This window comes from Spea bombifrons, chromosome 4 (assembly GCF_027358695.1).
Source record: "Spea bombifrons isolate aSpeBom1 chromosome 4, aSpeBom1.2.pri, whole genome shotgun sequence".
NCBI classification, from domain to species: Eukaryota; Metazoa; Chordata; class Amphibia; order Anura; family Pelobatidae; genus Spea; species Spea bombifrons.
Window position 1 is genome coordinate 75,536,355 of NC_071090.1, and position 20,607 is coordinate 75,556,961.

At 41.5% G+C, this 20,607-nt stretch overlaps 1 protein-coding gene across 1 annotated transcript; it reads right to left on the reverse strand.

Annotated features, from left to right (window-relative positions):
• Nucleotides 1-49: 49 nt before the first annotated feature.
• Nucleotides 50-11,556, reverse strand: CPEB1 (cytoplasmic polyadenylation element binding protein 1). The gene is made up of 11 exons (XM_053464777.1): nt 11,385-11,556; nt 8,912-9,112; nt 5,910-6,124; nt 5,271-5,523; nt 4,887-5,000; nt 4,169-4,258; nt 3,708-3,844; nt 2,741-2,939; nt 2,458-2,552; nt 1,861-1,941; nt 50-1,480 (listed from the first exon to the last, which is right to left on the reverse strand). Exons 1-11 carry the CDS (start codon nt 11,458-11,460, stop codon nt 1,370-1,372), a joined length of 1,572 nt encoding a protein of 523 aa, XP_053320752.1. The 5' UTR covers nt 11,461-11,556; the 3' UTR covers nt 50-1,369.
• Nucleotides 11,557-20,607: the final 9,051 nt, after the last annotated feature.

Below are 20,607 nucleotides of genomic sequence, written 5' to 3' on the forward strand. Positions count from 1 at the left end.
CTTCAACACGCCTCCAGTTTGTTTTGCATGTTATACAAGACTACCACACTTACTGCTTCAACGTGTTTATTATGTGCCAAAAAACAAAACAAAATAAAAACTACACCACATCTGTAGGTTAAGTGCATCTTCTGCTTGCATAACTACAATGAGGTAGAGACTTTACACACAGCTTCACAGATATACCCGATAAGGGTAGTTAGAGTGCAGACAGCTCAGCATGTACTGGAACAAAGGAGGAATACAGACAGTAGGGATCTTTGGCACAGAGCATCCAAACAGATGGGGTGGGGGTACAAAAATACACACTTTAAAGGCCAACTTGCTCGCATGTCAGCTGGTTCCTAAAAGCTGACAAAGCATGGATGCTTATTCCCTCCAGGAGAAAGTTATTTCCACCTCTTGCCTCTACCCCATTCTCAAAGACAAAAATATTTATCTCAGCCCTTTTTGTCCAGCAGAATACAAACAGAAAGTGATTAAAAACTACCATCCCCTGAAGTGCAAATTAAAAAAAGTGCAACATCCTTAAAACTATATAAACACACACACAAAGATAATCACCTGGTTCAGTCAAGGCCCCAAGTCTGTCCTTTTGGTTTCTAATTCTGTTGTACAAATTTTATTTAGGCTGTATTTACTTTTTAAACCAGCAGCTCCCAGAAGCAAAAAGTTGCAGTAATGTTAAAAGCTGCCAGAAAAAGGAACGGAAAGAACAAAAAGGACTAAAAACCTGTATTCTTAAGAGTGTAAAAAGGAACTGGTAAAAATCCCACAGTGGGTAAAAATATGAAATATGATTGGTTTAAATAAAGAGCATCTCTGCTATTGTTGTTTCAGTAAAAATGCCAGCTGAACCAGTTTATGTTCAGGTGGGATATTAAATAAATTGCAAGGCACTGTATGGCAACGGCTAGCTATGGATTGGATACAGGATAAATTGAATTTTGCATTTTCACCAGCAGTATTGCAAGGAATGTAAAAGAAGCGCCTGTAATAAAAAAAAAATGACTCAAGGCAGTGGCATTAGTAGCCATAACCTTCAGAAAACAAAGGTCCATACACATTGCTTACTTTCAGCAAGTGTTACATCGGACCCTATCTGGGAACTGCAAAACACTCCTGGAGGAGGAAATTCCCTCCACAAACCTTTTAAAAAAATTCTGGCAAAAATTCACTGTGCACTAGTGCAGAAAACTTCCACAAGGAACAGTAAGTGCAAAAAAGTGACTTTCCCCCACAAAAATCACTGACTGGAAAGAAAAAAAAAAGTGCTCCCAGTGCTGGGAGGGAAACTGGACATTTCTACCACTTCCGATCACTCAGCGGTGGTAGCTAATCTTGAGCGCAGATTGAGATGGCTGTGTCTTTAGCTGGAGTCACGGCTCTTCTGGTTACGCATTAACGGGCGGTGGTGACGCAGGATCTCCATGGAGTGCTGCCAGTGCCAGCATGCACGGCAGAAATATTTGAAGCAAACCTGTGTGGAGAGAAAGTAATACATTACACTTCGGTACAGCGTCTCAAACATATGTAGACTAACTTATGGAGGATAGTGGAAAATACTAGGTCAGTTTGCCACTTAGTGTGTAAACTGCTGACCTTTGTCATAGAACTGCTGTAGTTTCTTTTTATAGACAGGGCAAATGTACTTGATCACGATATAAATTAGACCCACTCCATATTGTCATGCCAACTGTGAATTTGCATGGACCCCAGTGCTTTTTACTGTATGTGAATCAGTGCACACCTTCAGCTAGCTAGAGTTAGAAATATTACGTTTCTTTCCTCCCTTGGCAGCATTACATACACCTACTCCCATCCCTAATGCCTGCTTATTGAAAACTATACTTCACATACCTGATCTCTACAGAAGAAAGGACCTGGCTGAGAGTTGCAGACCTGGCAAACAGAATCTTCCAGATAAGGATCTATTTGAACCTGTCACAAACAGACCAACTGTTAAAATGTGCATGAGGGATGTGACAATGTGCTGTGAACACTGTTCAACACTTGTCACTTATGTGGGAGCAAGAACATTTTATTGGAGTTGTGACAGCTTTGGGACTTCTCTGAATTACCACTCCTAGGGTGCAAACATGAATGGTAACAAGTGGATACTGTACTGTAAGCATGTTCAGGGGCATTTTAGTGCCTGGAGGCCTATTCAAAACATAGTATATACATTTTGTTTGGAAAGTGCCACTTTTGTGCTTATTAGCATGCTTTTAGGAGTACTGTGTGTTCTATGGGCAGTACTAATATTCCATGCAGCCACATTTAACTGGGAATGGACAGATGTTTTACATGTTATGTTCTTGCATAATATAATGAAGACTGTTAGAGGATAGTCTACAGGTTTAAAAATTACAGTGGAGCAGCCATAGGCATCTTATTTTTAGAAAAAGATCTATAAAGTTATCTGAACGGTGCAGTAAAATCCAAGTATACACTCACCTTTTTGGTAAACTTAGCAGTTTTTATTTCCACAAATGCAGCACTCACAGCTTTTAGATAGCTACGTTGATTGTTGAAAGTCACACGTCCGGAGCCTGCGATGAGAAATTCAACCTCCTATGAATTATAGTCAAACTTACAGTAACTAGATTATAAAATCTATTAAGAGGGTTCTTATTTATGTACTAGTATGTTATCAATTTTAATTTACAAAGGGGACAGGTGAATGTTTAACAGTGCTACAGAGTCTGCTGGTGTTCTATAAATGTAATAAGCATCTTACCAATTGGATACTTGTGCTTATCTGTATCGATACCGGCATAGACCACACCACCAAACAGGTCATTCATGATAGATGCGAGCGCTTCAGCATTGAGCATGCCATGGAGGGCCCCCACAAACACTGTTTTACTGGGGTCTAGTCTCTGAGATGGGCTGCGCACATAGTTGCTGTCTGCCAGGACCCAAGGAATGACCTGCACCTACAGTGTTGAGAAAACATTAAGCTCCTGCTTTAAACATACCCTTCTGTAGCATCTCTTGGTGCCAAAATGCCCAACTGTGCTGACAATTCCCTAAAAGGATACTGTATTAAAGAGATTGGATTTTTAACTACAGCAGTAGAGGGTAAAACATTCCAGTCAATATTTAGGAAGACATTTTATTCCTCGAAGTAAAAAAGTCAAGTTAGACTTCAAACATTTGCTTCTACTATATTACGTCACTGTCAAATGTATATATTGTCAATATTGTTCAGTTATGTTACCTACTGTAATAGCACTGCAGAATCTGACCATGTTTATACAGCAGCAATAACTGGCTGCTTTTAGTACATTTTAAGCTTCTGCCTCTAGTATTATGGAAAGTGTCTGCACAAGGACACCAGCATCTGTGACTAGGCCCACAGACGTATCCACCAAAATGCTATTGACTCCTATCCCTGCTTCTAATAGCAGTCATTAATACAGTGCTTCAATCTGTAGAACATGTTACTCTATTTTTATTAGTGTTGCTAGAGATATATTACACCATCAGAAGCCAAACATTGTACAGCTTGCCACAGAATTAAGCCTTCTAATAGCATGGGAACTCCTACTTAAGGCGTGCGTGAACACTACAACTGCTGTAAAAATGGCCAATCCATGACTGAATGCAGAGACAATACCAATGCTTTCACAATGGTACGTCTTCTTGGTAAACATCTTGGGATGGGGTTCAGCCACTGTCTTGAGAATCTAAATTTGACTTGCCTCCTTGCAGCGCATCCTGCGGCTAGACATTTTGAAGTAGTGCTCACTAAGCCCATCTTGGCTCAGCAGGTCCTGAGTGCAGGCTTGGAGCAATGCACGAACAGATTTTTCTGATTCAAACACCAAGTAAACATACCCTACAGAGAAATAAGGAAGACAGTCACACTGAGGAGACCTGAATCAATTACACAACACCGGATACATGAGAAGTTTTTTTTTTTTATTTATTATTAGTTAGCTCTGTCTCCATAGCCTAGAAAACTGAATAGCTTAGCTGGGAGTGAATAAAAGTTCCACCTAGGAGTTAGCAGTTCATTTTGAGACAGGCTTTAGATTCCAATAGTACCTTCACCGTGTCACCATGAGAGATGTGCACCATTAGCAGATGTCCCCAGTCCATCACCAATAAGTGGTCAAATAAAAAATTCCTACCATATCTGCATTACCTTTGGGCATATTACCTTTGGGAGGGCAGCGAGGGTGCTTGCCATCCTTACCAGGCCACTCAACACTCAAAGCTCCAAATACACGGAAAGTGTTTATCAGCCCAGCTGCAAAAGTAACAGTAAACAGCTAGTCAATATTTGCATGTTCAATGACTGAACAATTTACATTACAAACAGCTATAATGCACGGCCCTTGTACAGCTCCTAGTGACAGAACAATTAACCATTTTAAGATGGTGCCAACAGCATTGCACATAAGCACCAGAATTATGAATAACCAGAAATGGTCATATTAGCTGTGGCAGCCACTGGAATTGTCATATCAATGTGTGCCACCAGTTACCAAGATGAGACTAACAAACTGACACCATTTGCATCTAAATAACTGCATAATGAGCCAGAGTACAAAAACCCCCAAACCTGATGAGGCAACAAGCTATGAGCTTAAGCTTTAAAACCTTTGTTTTCCTTTGAAGCTCAAACATTCCCCACTGCTGCTTGTCATCTAAAATGGTTCAAACTGCTCAGTAAAGCAGATCTACAAAGACTGGGTGTGAGAATCCATTGCTTCAATAGCCAGATGTAGAGAGACTTAAACCAGTATAGTCATGTGACCCTTTTTAAACTAGTTTACATAAATGGTTCCCAATAACTTCTGCCAAATACTAAAAATTCTTAAATTCAGCAAATACACAGAATGAGTTTTTCACCTGCAGCTGAACAGTGCACTTACTTTCTGTAATGTCCCAGGGGACGCCACCAAGGAACACTTTGCAAGAATAAACAGGATTTTTGTAGTTACGAGGGGGAAGTTGGCCACTCCATGTGCAGGTTGCCTCATTGACAGCTGAGCAGAGTAAAGGGGGGGAAGATACATGAGCACAGAACAAAGAGGTGGAGTCGCTTAGGTTACATCGGCATGTATCTTGAATTCTGACTTAATGTCTAAGCCTTCCGACAAGCAAAAAAATACAGCTATTGGGTGGCTGCTGTACTGAGATTTCATAAAAATCTGATGGAAAAAACTAAGCTCTAAACTAAGAACTAAGTTCTACCGCTTGCCAAAGTGAAAAGAAGCACAATTTATAGAAGCCAAGACAGTTTTGATTATCTTTACCTGCCGCTTGTCTGTGCAGACGTGCTTCTCTTTCAATGCTGAATGGGTCTTCAGCAGAATCCAGAAGATCCCAGGATGGCCAGACAGATGTTCCTGGCCACCTTTTTGACATTCCCACGGGAGAGGCTGTGGCGGCTGCTAAGGCAGCATGCTCCTGGTCATACCTTGAGCCGAAGCCAAGCTTCAACGGGTCTCTGGACACTCCACTTCCCATTGAGAAGAATGGCAGAGGGGGGGAAATGCGGAGACTGGACTGCAGTGAACAAGGAGGGTTATAAGTCACATAGGAGTTTAACCTATAACACTTCTCACATTGCTATAGATATAGCAGTAGCTCTAGTCTAGTCAGTATTACAACAGGAAGAAAAACAATTTGCTTGTTAAACCAGTCCTCAATGCATGGCAATATTACATATTTGGAGGATATTAATATCGGAAACCCATGCAGTAATTCGCAACAGCCAGACATGACCTTCAAACACTGAGCTGTGAGATAAGCCATCTGAACAGTTAACAGTGAAAGTTCTGTGACTGCCAATGTCAGGCTATAGAAAAGGTACTCTTTCCTCACATATCGCTTTTATGCAGAAAGACAGATGCAGCAAAGACAGAACACCAGAGACCATACACAAGGCTTACTATCAAGTCTGAAAGGTGGTCCGAGCCAGAGCTGAAGCCGCTTGTGTCAGAGTCCGAGGGGCTGCTGGAACGAGAGTCTAAAATAGACCGGCTATCCAAGCGTGAGCTACGCAGAAGCGGTGTGGGGTACTTCTCCATGAGGTCTGAGCCAATAGGATCCAACGGCAAAAAGCCTAGAGGGGGCTTTCCCAAAGGGCTGTTCAGCATGCTGAAAACTAAAGAGATTTTTCCTTTAAATGCATATTCTGCACTTTGTGGAAAGCGTAAAGGGGTGAACACCGATGCACAGTTTACTACTTTACTTACATTTAGTAACTGATTCAAATTTGGGAAGACCTTGCTGCATTAAACCACCACATGTTTTAGAATGTTTTACAATTCAATACACTAAACACATTCAACAGCATCTGCAGGCCAAACTTTCATATACACACACCACAGAACACCTTCGAGGTTTGGTCAATAAAAGGAAGTTGACAGGAGAGTTGTTTCACTCCCTGAATTTGATTCACCATGAAAGCCCAATCCCAGTGAGCATCTGGTACCAGAAGATGTTTTTCTGGTCCTGTATAACATTGTTAAATCAAAGATTCCTTCAGATGTCTCACTGATAGACTATTTATACAGGGCCAGTTTCACCTTAAAGGAGAAATTTGCCATTGTTGGCCCATTTCAATGAACAGGAGTAGCTATAGTAAACAAAACAAAAAAAACATCTTGTGCTAACCCTAATCTCCAGTTTGATTTGATTACACATCTTAAACAGTAATACATTTAAGTATAGTCAGCAACACATTCAAGACCTTCTTTGGTGGAAGCAAAGTAATTCTGCCATTTATTTAGGGTGGGGTCCTTTTATACCAATCATTTGAACTATCCCTATGAGAATTACATGAATTCAGAATTGGTTTCCATGTTTTCTTGTACCTTACTGCTGAAAATGGTCAATATTGTGTGGAACAGTCCAGGATCTTTGCAGTGATTTTACAAAGGTGGGCTGCAGAGTTTTGTATGTTGATTTTTAACACCCGTTTCTTAAATATGGGAAATCAAGCCAAAGTACCTCAATATGAGATGAGGAAACAATGCAGGACCAGGAATGGTGCAAGGCTGTCATTTAACCACTAAACAGCTGTAAAAAGCTTGAAACAAGCTCATGTGCATTCTAAATGCGCAACTTTCTTTATAAGTACTGCAGTGGTATTGTATCATGCATTGTGAAGTCTGAGTGTTTAGCTTATGGGGTGTATCTCCAGTCATTATACAAAGCTAGTAGTGGTTATTTTAGCTCTTGAAACTGGATGATAATGTGAGCCTTCAGTGAAGTTTGCAGTTATGACAGGTGCTGTCGCTAGTAGAACCAATGCTGGATTTGAAGAAAGTTGCTATTTGCCTGAACTCTGGAAATGCAGTATTTGTTCCTCTGCAAGATCTATTTTAGGACAGACTTGGCACTGTGAGGGCCGCAGCAGGGCAGTGGGTGCTTTCTGCTGAATCACTGCTTGAAGCCATAACACTGCAGGGATTAAAGATTTTATTGTCTGGTTCCTTCATAAATATAGAGCCACCATTCTAACAGTCGCTACAGAAACACTGAACTGGCTGCCACTACCTAAGGGGGGAGGTTACATATGATTTAGCCTTGATTTTTAGCAACAGGCTATACATTGTGGAATAAGTAGCTAATTGAGGTAGATTAGAACTGTACCAAGTTTAATGTTTAGAACCAATTCTCTGACTTAAGACCAAAGTCAAAATATGGCATCTGGCATTGTACTTTCAACAGAAGGGATTTGAGGGACTTAAAACATACATAGGATAATCATATGGCTGTTATGGATCTGAATCTAGACTTATGGGTGGATTATATCTGAATCTTTACTACAAGGAAAGTGGGGATACTAGATGGGGCAAATGGTTATTACATGCTGTCAAATTACACAAAATATATTCTATTTGTCTTTACCAAGTTGATAGACCATGAAATCTTTAGACAGTTCTAGAAGTCTAACCTTTATAGTACCAGATTTGTAAAACATCTGAGTTTCAAGTTGTGCTTTCTAGAAATCCACCAACAAGCCTTCATACGTTTAATCCATCTATTGTCTCAACATTTTACACCAAGGTAAAAAAACTTCATTAGTTTGATTGGCCATCCCAAAAGAAATTTTACACTAAGAATTTGTCAATCGAGGCAAAACATGGGTGAAATTCTCAGGTGTTACTGTTAAAAGGTACATTTGGTCTGTTTAAATACATTAAGTTAATGTGACAACTTTCAAGAACAAACCAGGTTAAAGCGCATCAATCACTTAAGTGCTTATGGCAACGTAACAATATACTCCAGCTACTTTAAATGCCATACAATTCACCACACCTGCAACTGGCACTCATTAGCACTAGGGAATTTGATGGCACTATATAAAACAATTATAAGACCAAAAAGCTTAAACATAGCACCCTGTTAGTACAAGTTTTATACCAACACTTTCTGGCCTACATAGATTCAGTGACTGCTCCAATGAATTAAGGCCCCAGACTGGATTAGCTAGTACAGCCCAATAGAAGGTAATTCAGATAAAGTTTAATTTTTTGCAACCAGTTATCTTAGACCTGCTGACGATGGCTAGGTACCATATGGGTTCTACACAAATGCTATACTTGCCTACACAAGCTGACCCATAGATGAGAACATACCCAGGCTTTACAGTGCACACCTGCAGAACATACCACTGCTGCGCAATCAAGAAACCGAATTCCAACCAGAAGCTGGATCCTGTTTTCTTGTACCAGCTATAGGTGAACCAAAGACGTACAGAATATATTTGTTAGGCGTCTTATGATGTGGTAGTTATACCCAACTCACATTTCTGCATAATGGCCACTGAGGGTTGTTTAATCAGATCTCTGCCCCTTTTTAAAAAGGTAAATTCTCTAGGCATCACATGGTAAATTGGGTAAACTGCAGCACATTCACATCATGCAGACATAGTAGTTCTTACCTGACTGAGCAGGGGATGGAGTGCTTGACTGTCCAGCAGCCTCTGTGTCCTGAGTGCTCCAGGGTCTGTCCCAGCCAGTCAGGCTAAGAGACTGCAGACCAAGGCACAAGTCATTGGTGTCAGGAAGGCCTCGAGAAGGTGGGTCGTGTGAAGTCGGGAACAGCATCCTGCTTGTAGCAGCTCCCTCTGTGTCTGGGAAGTCTGCTCGGAAACGGGAACAAGGTTAGAACGCCGAGATTTGCCCTCAACTTACCATCAAGCAAATTGCACCTGCAGCAGGTTGAGGCACAGCTGCTGCCATCTATCTGTAGCCTACACCTTGTCAAACTACTTTACTGCGCACAGAGTGTAGCAACAAGCTACATAGATTTAGAGAAACTATGTAAAAAAATAAGAATGTCTGCGGCTGTCAGTTAAGATGTAAGCAGATTCTCCTGCGCACACAAATGCAGACACTTTGCTTCAAGCGGCCCTGCCTTCATCCCATTCCCACCCCTCCTCCCACACAGTCCTGGACAGACTCCAAGCCTGAATCAGCAGCAGTAATGCAGAGCTTCACAATTGTGCTAGCATAATCTGTTTGCCAGTCAAGCTCTTATCTATACCCCCAAGCAAAGCATTGTTTACCAGTGAGTAACTGGGATCACTTTAGAGGATGCAACCTCCGCCTGGGTAACCGTTTCAGAGGCAATGGTTCTTACCGCGTGTTATACAAACATGGGACAGGAACAGTGCATTCTAGAGTTTATTGCAACTCAGTCTTTCTACTGCCTTCATAACGACATCTCATTCTTAGCGACTTCACATAAGTACTGTCCTGTGTAGTTGACCCATTCTAATAGAGGTCATTTGAGATATGTTGATCTCTGAATCAGCCCAGGGAGCTGTAAAATCAATGGAGGTCCATATCTGGACTTCCAATACAGCTTCAAGTAAACTATGTCCATGGATTGGGTCCAACCTACTTACCCCAAGCCATGCCACAACATTGTGCTCTGATGTGGACATTTGAAATGTTGAGGTATTGGTACTTTCAGAGTTTTGACATTTTAAAAACTTTGTTTTCCCTTTCATAAGTGATAGACGCAGCCATGGGCGATTAAAAAAAGTCTACACTATTACAGTTTGCCAGGTTAGCTTGTGCGTATCGCTTATTTGTTAAGTCATGCACTCTAAATTAAATAGTACATTGGAGCATGTGTTCTCTAGACTGGTGAACACTGCAATCAAGACCCATTATAGGGTAATTTATATACACTAGATTTTATACTGCCAGCTGATTCCATAGCACTGTGTGCACACCCCTATTCACACAGCTATGAAATCCCATATACTTGATGCAGTTTGACTCAGTGGCAAAATAAAAGCCTAATGTGTACATTAGATCACGACTAAAACTTCTACTGCTGCTAGGAACAATTTGTGTTTGTGACAAATCACAATGGAGCATATTTCTTTACAAACTGCCCATGTGAACTTTTACAGCACTTTCAGTAGTTGCATATGTTCCATTTAATCTGACCCAACAGCTGCAGATCACTAGCTTTATACATATGAATTTAGTGTGCATTAATAACTTGTACACCACTTACCAATAGAGGTAAGAGAAACTAGAATGTTTTAAGGTACCTCATTATGTAGTATCCATTTGATTACCCTTACTCAAAATGCAGCCAGAGACAGCTTAATGTTTGCAGAACTGTATGCATAATAAACTAGTTACTAGAAATTGGTAGCAAGTTACTTTTATCAGCTGCAGCTCATCTTGCATTAGAAGTAAAGACCATTTAACCATCCACTTATAATTGCAGATTACCACCCATAACAGATAGTCCTCAGTGTAATTTTCTAGTATCAAAATTAGTCATGTTTTAAACACATTTTGTGAAGTAGATAACTTCAACTAAGCCCTAAATGACAAGCAATCCCATATACAGACATCAATGGCAGAGTCAATGTTTTACATGAGCTGGATTCTAGAAACTGACCATCAGAAATATTCTGTCCTGGCAGGTGCTGACAACCATAGTTTTCTTCAAGGAGCCCCAACAACCATAACTCCAAGATAAAGATCCGGAATTGAGTAAACTATTCATTTCGACTGATACCAATGAGGAGCACCAGTTGGGATGAGAGTTTTTACCTTGTCTGTAGTAAAGAGTAGCCAATATGTGCACAATAGATTTGACACTTGTAACGAGAGGGATTCTCACTACAGACAGCAAGACCTTCAAGCTCTCCAAGATATAGGTGTGTTTAATTTGCTGAACTATTCTGTCCTGAAACTAACTACAGTTTTTGGTGGTTTTATCTGGCTACCAACACCTAAAGTGTCACACTTGTAGAGACCGGCAAAGGACTATGGAAATGTCTAATTTTCCTTTAATTATTCCCAATAACATGCACATATATACATAACATGTAAACCTAGCAAATACCTTTGTCACTATGCGAGCTTCACAAAAACAATTACCTTGCAGGTGGTCACATTTGCCCTTGGCATTTGGGGTAGTGCAAACCCCAGTGAAGTCCAGAGAGTTGTCCAGCATGGCGTTTATCCTGCGGAATATGTCAGCATTGCTGCAGGTGGAAAGAGCTGGGGTGTCAGAGGGGCAACCCCAGCAGTCTTTAGCTCTTCCTAAATCATCTTTCTGAGAACAAAAACACATTACCTCAGTCTCTGGAGATTTAAGTGGCAGGAGAACAGATTAAAGACAACGAAAAAAATGTACTTTAAATAAAAGCATAATTGTCATGCTTATTTAACATACAAGAGTTCAATTAATCAGAACCTTGATCTTACAGTTTCTATGACAACATTCTATAAGCAGCTGCTTGCATGTTGCAACATTGAAGTGTTAATAAAATTTTACAGGTTTAAAGTACTTAACTTGGGTAGGCAGCAGTACCAAGAATGGGGCTTCTAAAGCTGAGTTTAACAAGGGGTTAGCAACAACTAAAGAAGATTGTTTCAGGGTTACATTCATTGCTTCTCCAAAACCAGTGTACCTGCTTACTTTGCTTAGCCCACTTCAAAATTATGCATTTTGCTTTTTAGTTTGCCAATTAGCTCTACCATCTTGAAACTGATCTCTATAACTTCCGAGAACTGTGTGTGGAAATACCTGCTTAAAGAATCCAACACAAGTCCCTAGTAGATAACCTGACAAATCTATGTGCTGAAACGAACCTGTAACCTAGATCTGAGTGTTTCAGGGGTGGAACAGATGAACCGATTTAATGACTGGACTCTAGGAAAATTTAGTGTTCATTTTCCGCAACCAACTGCTTTTTAACATGTGTTATGAAAGCTGCTACAAAGCATAGAACATGTGCACATGCGACAAGACTAGCTCTAGCTGGTATGTTGACTGGTTGCAAAGCCTTTTGGGAATTCCCAATTCATGGTAGAGAAGATTGACAATTGGCAGGCAGCAAACCATAAGAGTCAAACAAAATCCAGGTTTATGAAATCCAATCAATTTGGAAAATACATGGTATACATACAGGCATTAGGAAAATCTACAAATCCCTACGTAATAAAGCTTTGTCTTATCTACTAGATAAGGTATTTTCTGAATACAAGAGAAAAACATCAGTCCTGTTTCATCTTAGAATCAGGTAGTGTTATGTCTATCCTATGCATGTTTAAATTCAGCCTCTTTAGCCTCTCATACTTCCGGTGGGAGGCTGCACCACTCATCACCCTTTAGTCAAGTAAAACGTCTACAACTAAACTGTATTTCACAGGGAAGTGTTAGAACAAGACAGCATAATCTAGATTGTCAAACATTCCCCCCCCCATGAGATAAATCTCTTCCTGCATCTTGGTAAACCCCTTATGCGTTTTAGATGCACCCTTTACATCTCATTCCAGCCATGTTTAGTTTTTGCTGTAATATTTAGCCTGCAAATCAGTCACCATTTTAGTAACTCTGTTAACCCTCATGCATAACTCAATTTACTCACGTACCATAACATTTAGGAATTCGCATTTGTAGACCCTTTATCTGGTTCCCATTAAGACCAAATACCATCAGCTTTACCCAGTTACCTGTAGCTGTGACATTCAGAGTCCTGTACTGCTAGAGGGGAGAGACTCCAGCTGTGCAAATTACACCCATAATTCAGCCTAGCAGGGACCCAACACAATTATGATTTGGCCACAGCCCCTTGTGCCCACTAGACAATTTATAGCCAGAGCTGGCAGTTTAACATGACAGGACCACCTCCTGCCTTAGACTTTCAGCCTGCACTCATATGCAACAATTTTTGTGTCAGGGAAAACGCAAGCGCCATGTTAATTGCTTAACGACAAGACTGAACAGCTGGTGGTACAGATTTTCAAGCTTGAATTTCCCAATTACATTATGGCCACATTACTACACTACATCTACTCAAGCCATTTGTAGCCATTTGTTTTTTCACAAGGGAACCACAACATGACCAATCTCTACCAACTGTCCAACAGAGCAATCTGAAAGGAAAAAATACTGTGCACGGCAAGCAGCTTACATAAGCTAATTTAGCCAGACAGATGAGTTGTCTAGGAAACATTAGCAATTCTACAAAAAACCTTAGAGCCAATTGTGCTCTGTAATGAGCACATTTACACACCAGTATCATGATCATAGCAGACTCACCTCTGGAACATGAATGACCTGCTAACCCCTCCAGATGCACATAATGTGCCAGGCTGAGGAGCAACAAGTGGCAGCAGAGCCTGCAGACGCCTCCCCCAGGACTGGGTGTGGAGAGAGATCTTAAAACAGCTGCATGGAAGAGGCTAGACAGGGACTGTCAACAGCACCACCCTCTGTCACAAACCTAATGCGGCAAGCAAATAATGCCGTGCAAGTAGACACGGCGACTGCATGCAATACTCTACCTAAAACCCCTGCAAACAATGGTAATTAGCACCACGTGTAGTCTGATGTCTAATGCTCTGTGCAATAGGATTCATGAGCAGCCAGCCCCTATTATGTAGCTTCAGTGCTAGGACAGGAGATAGCTTTACCTTTCCAGGTAAAACTCATTACAAGATTTGTAAATTCAACTAAGATTTAATATGCAGCTTAGACTGAGAAAATGCTGAGAAAGCCAATATGGTAATGAAGGATTTAGGAATGGGATTTTTAAATATATAAATCTTGTCTGAGCTTTACACTCGCAGGAAGACATTGGAGAACTCTTCAATACTCAAGAGACTCAGTTTTCTTTTTACAGATGCCATTATCCCTGAAATATACATTCCCTCTACATACACCATATCTAGATATTTTACATGTGACTGCACCTAGCAGATCTAAAATAATGTAGATTTGTCAGAGAACAATGACTTCAACAATCCTAGCTTGGAATAGGAACACCCTCTGAATCATCAGCTCAGGCGTCCAGTGATGGAACCGGTCAACTAGATACAAGAACTTACATTTAATCGGCTGACTTGATCAGCAAGAAGTTAATAAAAAAAACCTAAAGGTTAATACAATTGTTGGGTTCAGATACCGCCACCCCCCCTTTGACAAAAAAGGGGGATTTCCCATGTTCTGATGTAGCCAACAAAAGGAGGTGCTCCACAAAATCCAAAGGTTGGCAAACCTGAAAGTGTCTTTTGTAAATGGTCTTGGTATATAATGGCTTTTAATTACCTTGTGTGACTATTTGTTGTATACAGAGATAGTGCCATGCCGTGCGCCTTGCATAAGACATACAACCTAAATACATGGGCAATTTCCATGATCACGAGATCCAGTTGAATGTTTCAGTATATTGTAAGTTGCACAAAAATGCAAACTAACGTAGAAGTGTTATTCAAAAACAGAATACGTCCAAAGGCAGCATGCCATGCCTAAATGCTTCTAAATACAGAGTTCTGCTTTGCATAAATATAGGCTTTTGAATCATTGTTTTAAGTCATGGTTGAGCTTACAAATCAGTAGACTACTATAAATTGCAGTTTTATTTCAAATTTGAATATATAATTGCTGGATATGGGTATTCTGTACATATAACGCATTTCCACATTCAATACTTGAGTGATAGTCTGTCAACCAAATACAGTTAAATACAGACAGCCCTTTATGATGGGCACCCCATATAATAGAAATGCTGCTCACTTTAGTTTAATGGCACCTGCCGTCTGCACACTGGCAGGGGGTTTGTGCTTCACATTCTGTGGTAGGGCTAGGGTTTCACACAGATCGTGTAGCCAGCATTACCTATGACAGGGCATTTCAAGCAGTCCACAACAGTCTCAATGCCACAGACTGCCCAAAAGGATGGAGTGAACATCGAAATGGGGAATAGGAGGGAATAAAGACTGATGCAGCAAGGTGACAATATAACAGACGAACATGGGCGGGGGAGAAGACAGTCTGCAAAAGCCAAGATCCGTTACTGTCATGGTTGAGACATCCGATTTCCAAACTGGAATACTTTAACTGAATTAAAACAATCCTGTATACAACATCTGTGAGTTTACAGGTAGTTTGGCTACAAACAAGTATGAAGCGGCGTGCAGCCAGGGGCCACAAAGGGGGAGGGGAGGACTTAAAATGTATCAGTAGCAATGCTTTAGACAGGACCTTAGTATTCCTTCCTTCTATATCGAATACCACTACTCTTCTGTGCCTCACATGCGTACCACGGGAAGGCTCAAGGTACCTTCCTCCCTTCTCAGGGTGTCATAACGTTGTTATACTACTGGTTAATTGGTTCCACAACATTCTAAATGCTGGGGGCTACCAGAAACCGGATAGATAACGCCGTCCGCCACCCGTCTCGGCGATGCGGCCTTTTTAACCGGACAGCCCAAACGCTATTGCTCAACAATGATAACCTGCAGGGAGTTTGAATAGGTGAACTACCTCACGTTATACCGTAAACCCTACAGACCGACTGACAATACAGCTTTCCTATGGATAGCCCACATGGAATATAAATCCAGCTCTTATATTCCAAGTTCCCCGCTCAACCGGACACCCCCTACCATAATTACATGCTGGGATAAACGCCAGAAGTTTAGCCGCTACCAACATAACAGCGCCGATCGCACTTAATACGTTCTACACGCTATTGGAACGCGCGGGCTCCGCACGGGTCCGGCCAGCTCCGCTCCTGCAGTCGGGTTACCATTATGCCGCCTCGCCAGTCCGTAGCATATACCACTGTGTCTACAACCCACATGCTGCTGTCCTCCGCTCGCTTCCCGCTTCCTTCTGCCGTGTGCTATCGCTGAAGGCACGTCTGATAGACTCCTTGGCCGTAGACAACACGTGCCTTTGCACGAGATACACGCTCAGCCCAACCTACCGGCCGCTGCCCAGCACGTGCCCCGACCGGGCCGGCACTTCATTGACTGACAGGGCGCCGTGAATACCAATGCCAAGTACGGAAATACTATGCAAATCGCCTCAGCGTGTAACTTATGCACTGCTCCGGTAGTGTAATAAAAATACAATTACCATTTAATGACTAATTGGGTAAATATTACAAAATTCAGGAAGTCCACTCAAAATCAGAAGGGTCCCGCAAACGGTGTTCCAATGGGCATTAGCCACGATGTCCCCGTTTTAGATTATACCAAAGACTATGCTGTAAACCGTTATCACACGCCTATACCGAACACGCCTTAAAACACATTTAAACAAAATACGAGCACACAAGCTTGCCGTCAGTGACTCATTAAAGCGCTTTAAAGTATTTCCAGATCTAGAACACTAGACGTGTGCTGAAGAACATGAAACCTGGAGCAATAAGAGTAGTTCTAGAACAGAGGCCTCTCCGGCGCGTCAAAGGGATTTATGAAGCCGTCAGGTTCTAATTTGAACTTCAGCTATTTGACGGAAGCAGTTAGGTAAACCGGGAGGAACATGCCGCCAAAACTGCTTTGCAGAGTATTAGAGCTACAAATAACCCTGTCTAGGGATAAAGTAATGTACGCCTACTCAAAGCGGGAAGGAACGGTAAACTGTTCACTGACGGAGACAGTCACGCAAAAACAATGTAGACGAATGATTGCGCTAAAAACCCAAAATCCATAAGCGACACCTTGAGTTACCCAACGTTCTAACGGGAACAGAAGCGTTAAGTTACCCTGTAACGTAACCAACAAGTTACAACTGCATTCCGTGATATCGTCACTGAAACACCGAGACCCTCAAACGACAGGTTTCCGGTGCCGGACACAATTATGTTATCTTGAAATTCGTCTTTGCAAGAGCTGGTTCTTAATGGCATACACAATGCCCACATGCTCGGCTCGTAAAGCACTCAGAACCGTACACATTAGCGTTAGGCACAAGCTAGCGAGGGAAGGCGGCCTCCAGAACAGATTCCCCGCAGCCCAGCCAACAAGCACCGACTGAGCGCATACATGTGCATGCTGCACCCAAATGATGCCCAGTGAGAGCCCGTATCCCATACACGCATGCACAGGATATGTAACCCACATCAGCACCGGCGGTAACATCGCCCCTTTTTTCTAAACGCAAGCGTTTACAACACCCGTCACCCCACATAACACGGAACTCCAGGTACTCCCCAAAACGCTCTCGCTGGGTTTCGAACAGCGCCCTTCTCGGTCCATTACTTAGAGGTTGCCTGAGACTCCGTGCTCAAGCCGAATCACTTTATTACTCTTACCAGCGGAAAAGCCATTTTACTGCGCCCGAGATGGAGAACCTAATTTAAAAATCGTTAAAGTCGATATTTGGGTCGGTATTTTTTTTTTCTGCGTCGGTTTGCAGACAATTGTTTGTCTTTAATGTTTTGCAACGGCCTTCTGTTCCAGGAGGGGCCTATTTATAGCTACTGCCCCTCATCTGTGCCGCTCCGGACCCCGGGGGGTAATTGACGGCACCTGTGTGCACGGTGCCATCAACACCCGGCGCGACCAGCAGGGGGCGGGCTACTATGTGAGGAGTAGAAATGCAGGTTGCATAAAGAGTGCAGATGTTCTATGAGTAATAGCGTATTGACGTCATCTGTTTGTCTATGTGTGTATATATATATATATATATATATATATATATATATATATATATATATATATATAATCTTTTTAATCTGAAAAAATAGATTGCACTTTTATGATAAAAAGTATAATAGAAGTTGAAAATAACATGGTAAATAAGAAAGTTGTCAATGACTAGTGGACAGGGCTAGAATTTATTACAAAGACGATAATATTGGGCTATGTCTGTTTGTTTGGTAGCGACAAGGTTCCCTTGGAAACAATCCAATTGCTATGTAACATATCTTTATGTTTATAATCAGTAAAAGACCACAGCTTAGTTTCATCCAGTTTGGTGTCATGGGTTTTGATTTTATTAATTGTTTTATGGTTCTTTATATATCGTTTACAACCAAATGAGAATCCTAAAGAAGGCCTTTTTGTCCAATGAAATCCCTTCCCTTGTGAAGAAGACATTCTTTACCACAAGCCCGTATGATATAGAGCAGGGTGTTTGTCTTGTAGGTTGGGTGAAGGTAATTTAGAACATATGCACAGCTCTCTGAAAACATATGTAAAATCTAGAAATGTTTACAAAAGAACAAAACACATTTTTTGGAACAAATTTTTAATGTGAAACTAGTCATAAATATAGCGGAAGTTTGCTGTGGCCCCTACTAGGGCCTCGCCACGACCAATGCCATATCCTAAATTGGCCGTTGGGTAATCCGCCTAGAGCAATGTACCCTGTGTTCCTGAAAACATATTAGATTGTTGATAACAGAGGGATTCCTTGCCCATATACTGATAAATATAAATTAGATTTAGGATGGACATACAACTTAATGCAGATATTAACCAGTCTTAATTAACTATAGCAGTATAGTCAACATTACAGAGCATCCGCCTACATGAATGCAGCTTGAAATGATCTGTTACCTAACACATTGTATTTGCTTTGTATTATAAGCTTGTGTTTCTCACATTTAAATTTGCTTCAGTTGATTTGAGTTCATCATGTCCTATATGGTAAACAACACTACATACATTGCTAATGCCATATCCATAAGTGATAACAATAATACAAAAGCTACCAGATGAGCTGATTTTGAGCCATCACTCAGCGTTCCATAGGCGGTCTCCAGTCTGTGTGCACTAAGGCCTGGTGGAGGCTGAGGACAACTCATCAATCGCCAGCAGTGCTGAAGGGAACAGATGTCCTTCTTTGGATTTTAAACAGACATCATTCTGCTAAAAATCTGTTGATCTTTTTGGAGATATGTTTATGTAATTCCCTTCCTGAAGAAAATCCATAGAATGTTATGAACTATCATATGCCCCTTGATCGCCACAAAGCAAAGTTAAATTTGTGTGGGTTGAATGGAGATAGAGTTGCTTCTTGTATTCAGTATTAATAAATATTTTATCTTTCTCGTAGTTTGTGTTCAGTAATGACTCTTGATATAGTTTGTGGTGTTAAATTTATGGCCTTGGGCATGTGATTGCAAGTACATGGTAGGTGTGTGGGGGGGGTGCTGCCCTGGGCGAAACCTAGTACAGGAACCACCATATAATTAAAAAGAAAAACACAGTTTTTCAGGTATATAAATTATCCACAGCTAGTATAAATGGGAAGAAAATACCAAAGATATATTTGTAAACTTGCCCCAATTTGAAAACCATCCTATATTCTTATAGAATTTTCACTTATTTTAAGTTTACTATTTTTTTTTTAAAGTTTTTGGTTGATGGCAGACGAGCCCCCTGCTGGCGACCAATAGAGTCGCTCGTACAGACTTCTAAAACCCTGGCCCATGCAGCATCGCAGGGGTTAACGGGAGCAGAAATCCGTAGGTTCGCCATCAGGAGTTAAAAAGGCCGTGTGAGTGAGCCTGTTGGTCGTCTGCAGGGTCCTCCTCTGGCATCAACCAATTGGTTGATGCCAGACGAGCCCCTGTTGACGACCAATAGGGTGGCTCGTACAGACTTTGAAAATCCTGGCCCAGCAACTTGGCCGACAGAGACCTCTGGTCTCCCTGCTACAACAGTTAAAGGTCCGTACAAGCAACTTTATTGGTCGTTCGTACAGACTTTTAACTGTTGGAGCAGGGAGACCAGTGGTCTTGGCCGGCAAAGTTAACCCCTAATGGTGAACCTACAGATTTCCGCTCCTGTTATCTCCGCATCGCAGTGGTTAATGGGAGCGAAAATCTGTGTGAGTGAGCCTATTGGTCGCCTCCAGGTTGATGCCAGAGGAGGACCCTGCAGGCGACCAATACAGTCGTTCGCACGGCCCCTTAACCCCTGACGGCGAACCTATGGATTTCCGCTTCCGTCAACCCCCGCGATGCTGCATAGATAAGGTAGGCTAGATGGGAAAGGGACCAGGGAGATTAGTAGATGAAGATGAACATGAAGATTCTTCGTGTTGTGTGTTTTCGTGTACGTTTTACCGCCGCTATCTTTGCTTCTTCGTTCCTTCAGGATGAACATAAAAAAACGCACTCTTCATGTTCGTTTTCATGTTCGCCCGAAGATGAAGTCTAATGCTTACTATTCAGGATTTCCTAACACCAAAAAGTCTTTCATCTCTTACATAGCGAAAACACAAGCCACACAAGGACACCTATATACATGTTCACAGTCTTGTACTATTTGTGCTTGCAGCATTTGTACTAAAGTGCCACTTGGTTTTGTCAGGATATTAAATTAGGACCCCTTGTGTATAAAGTCTTACACT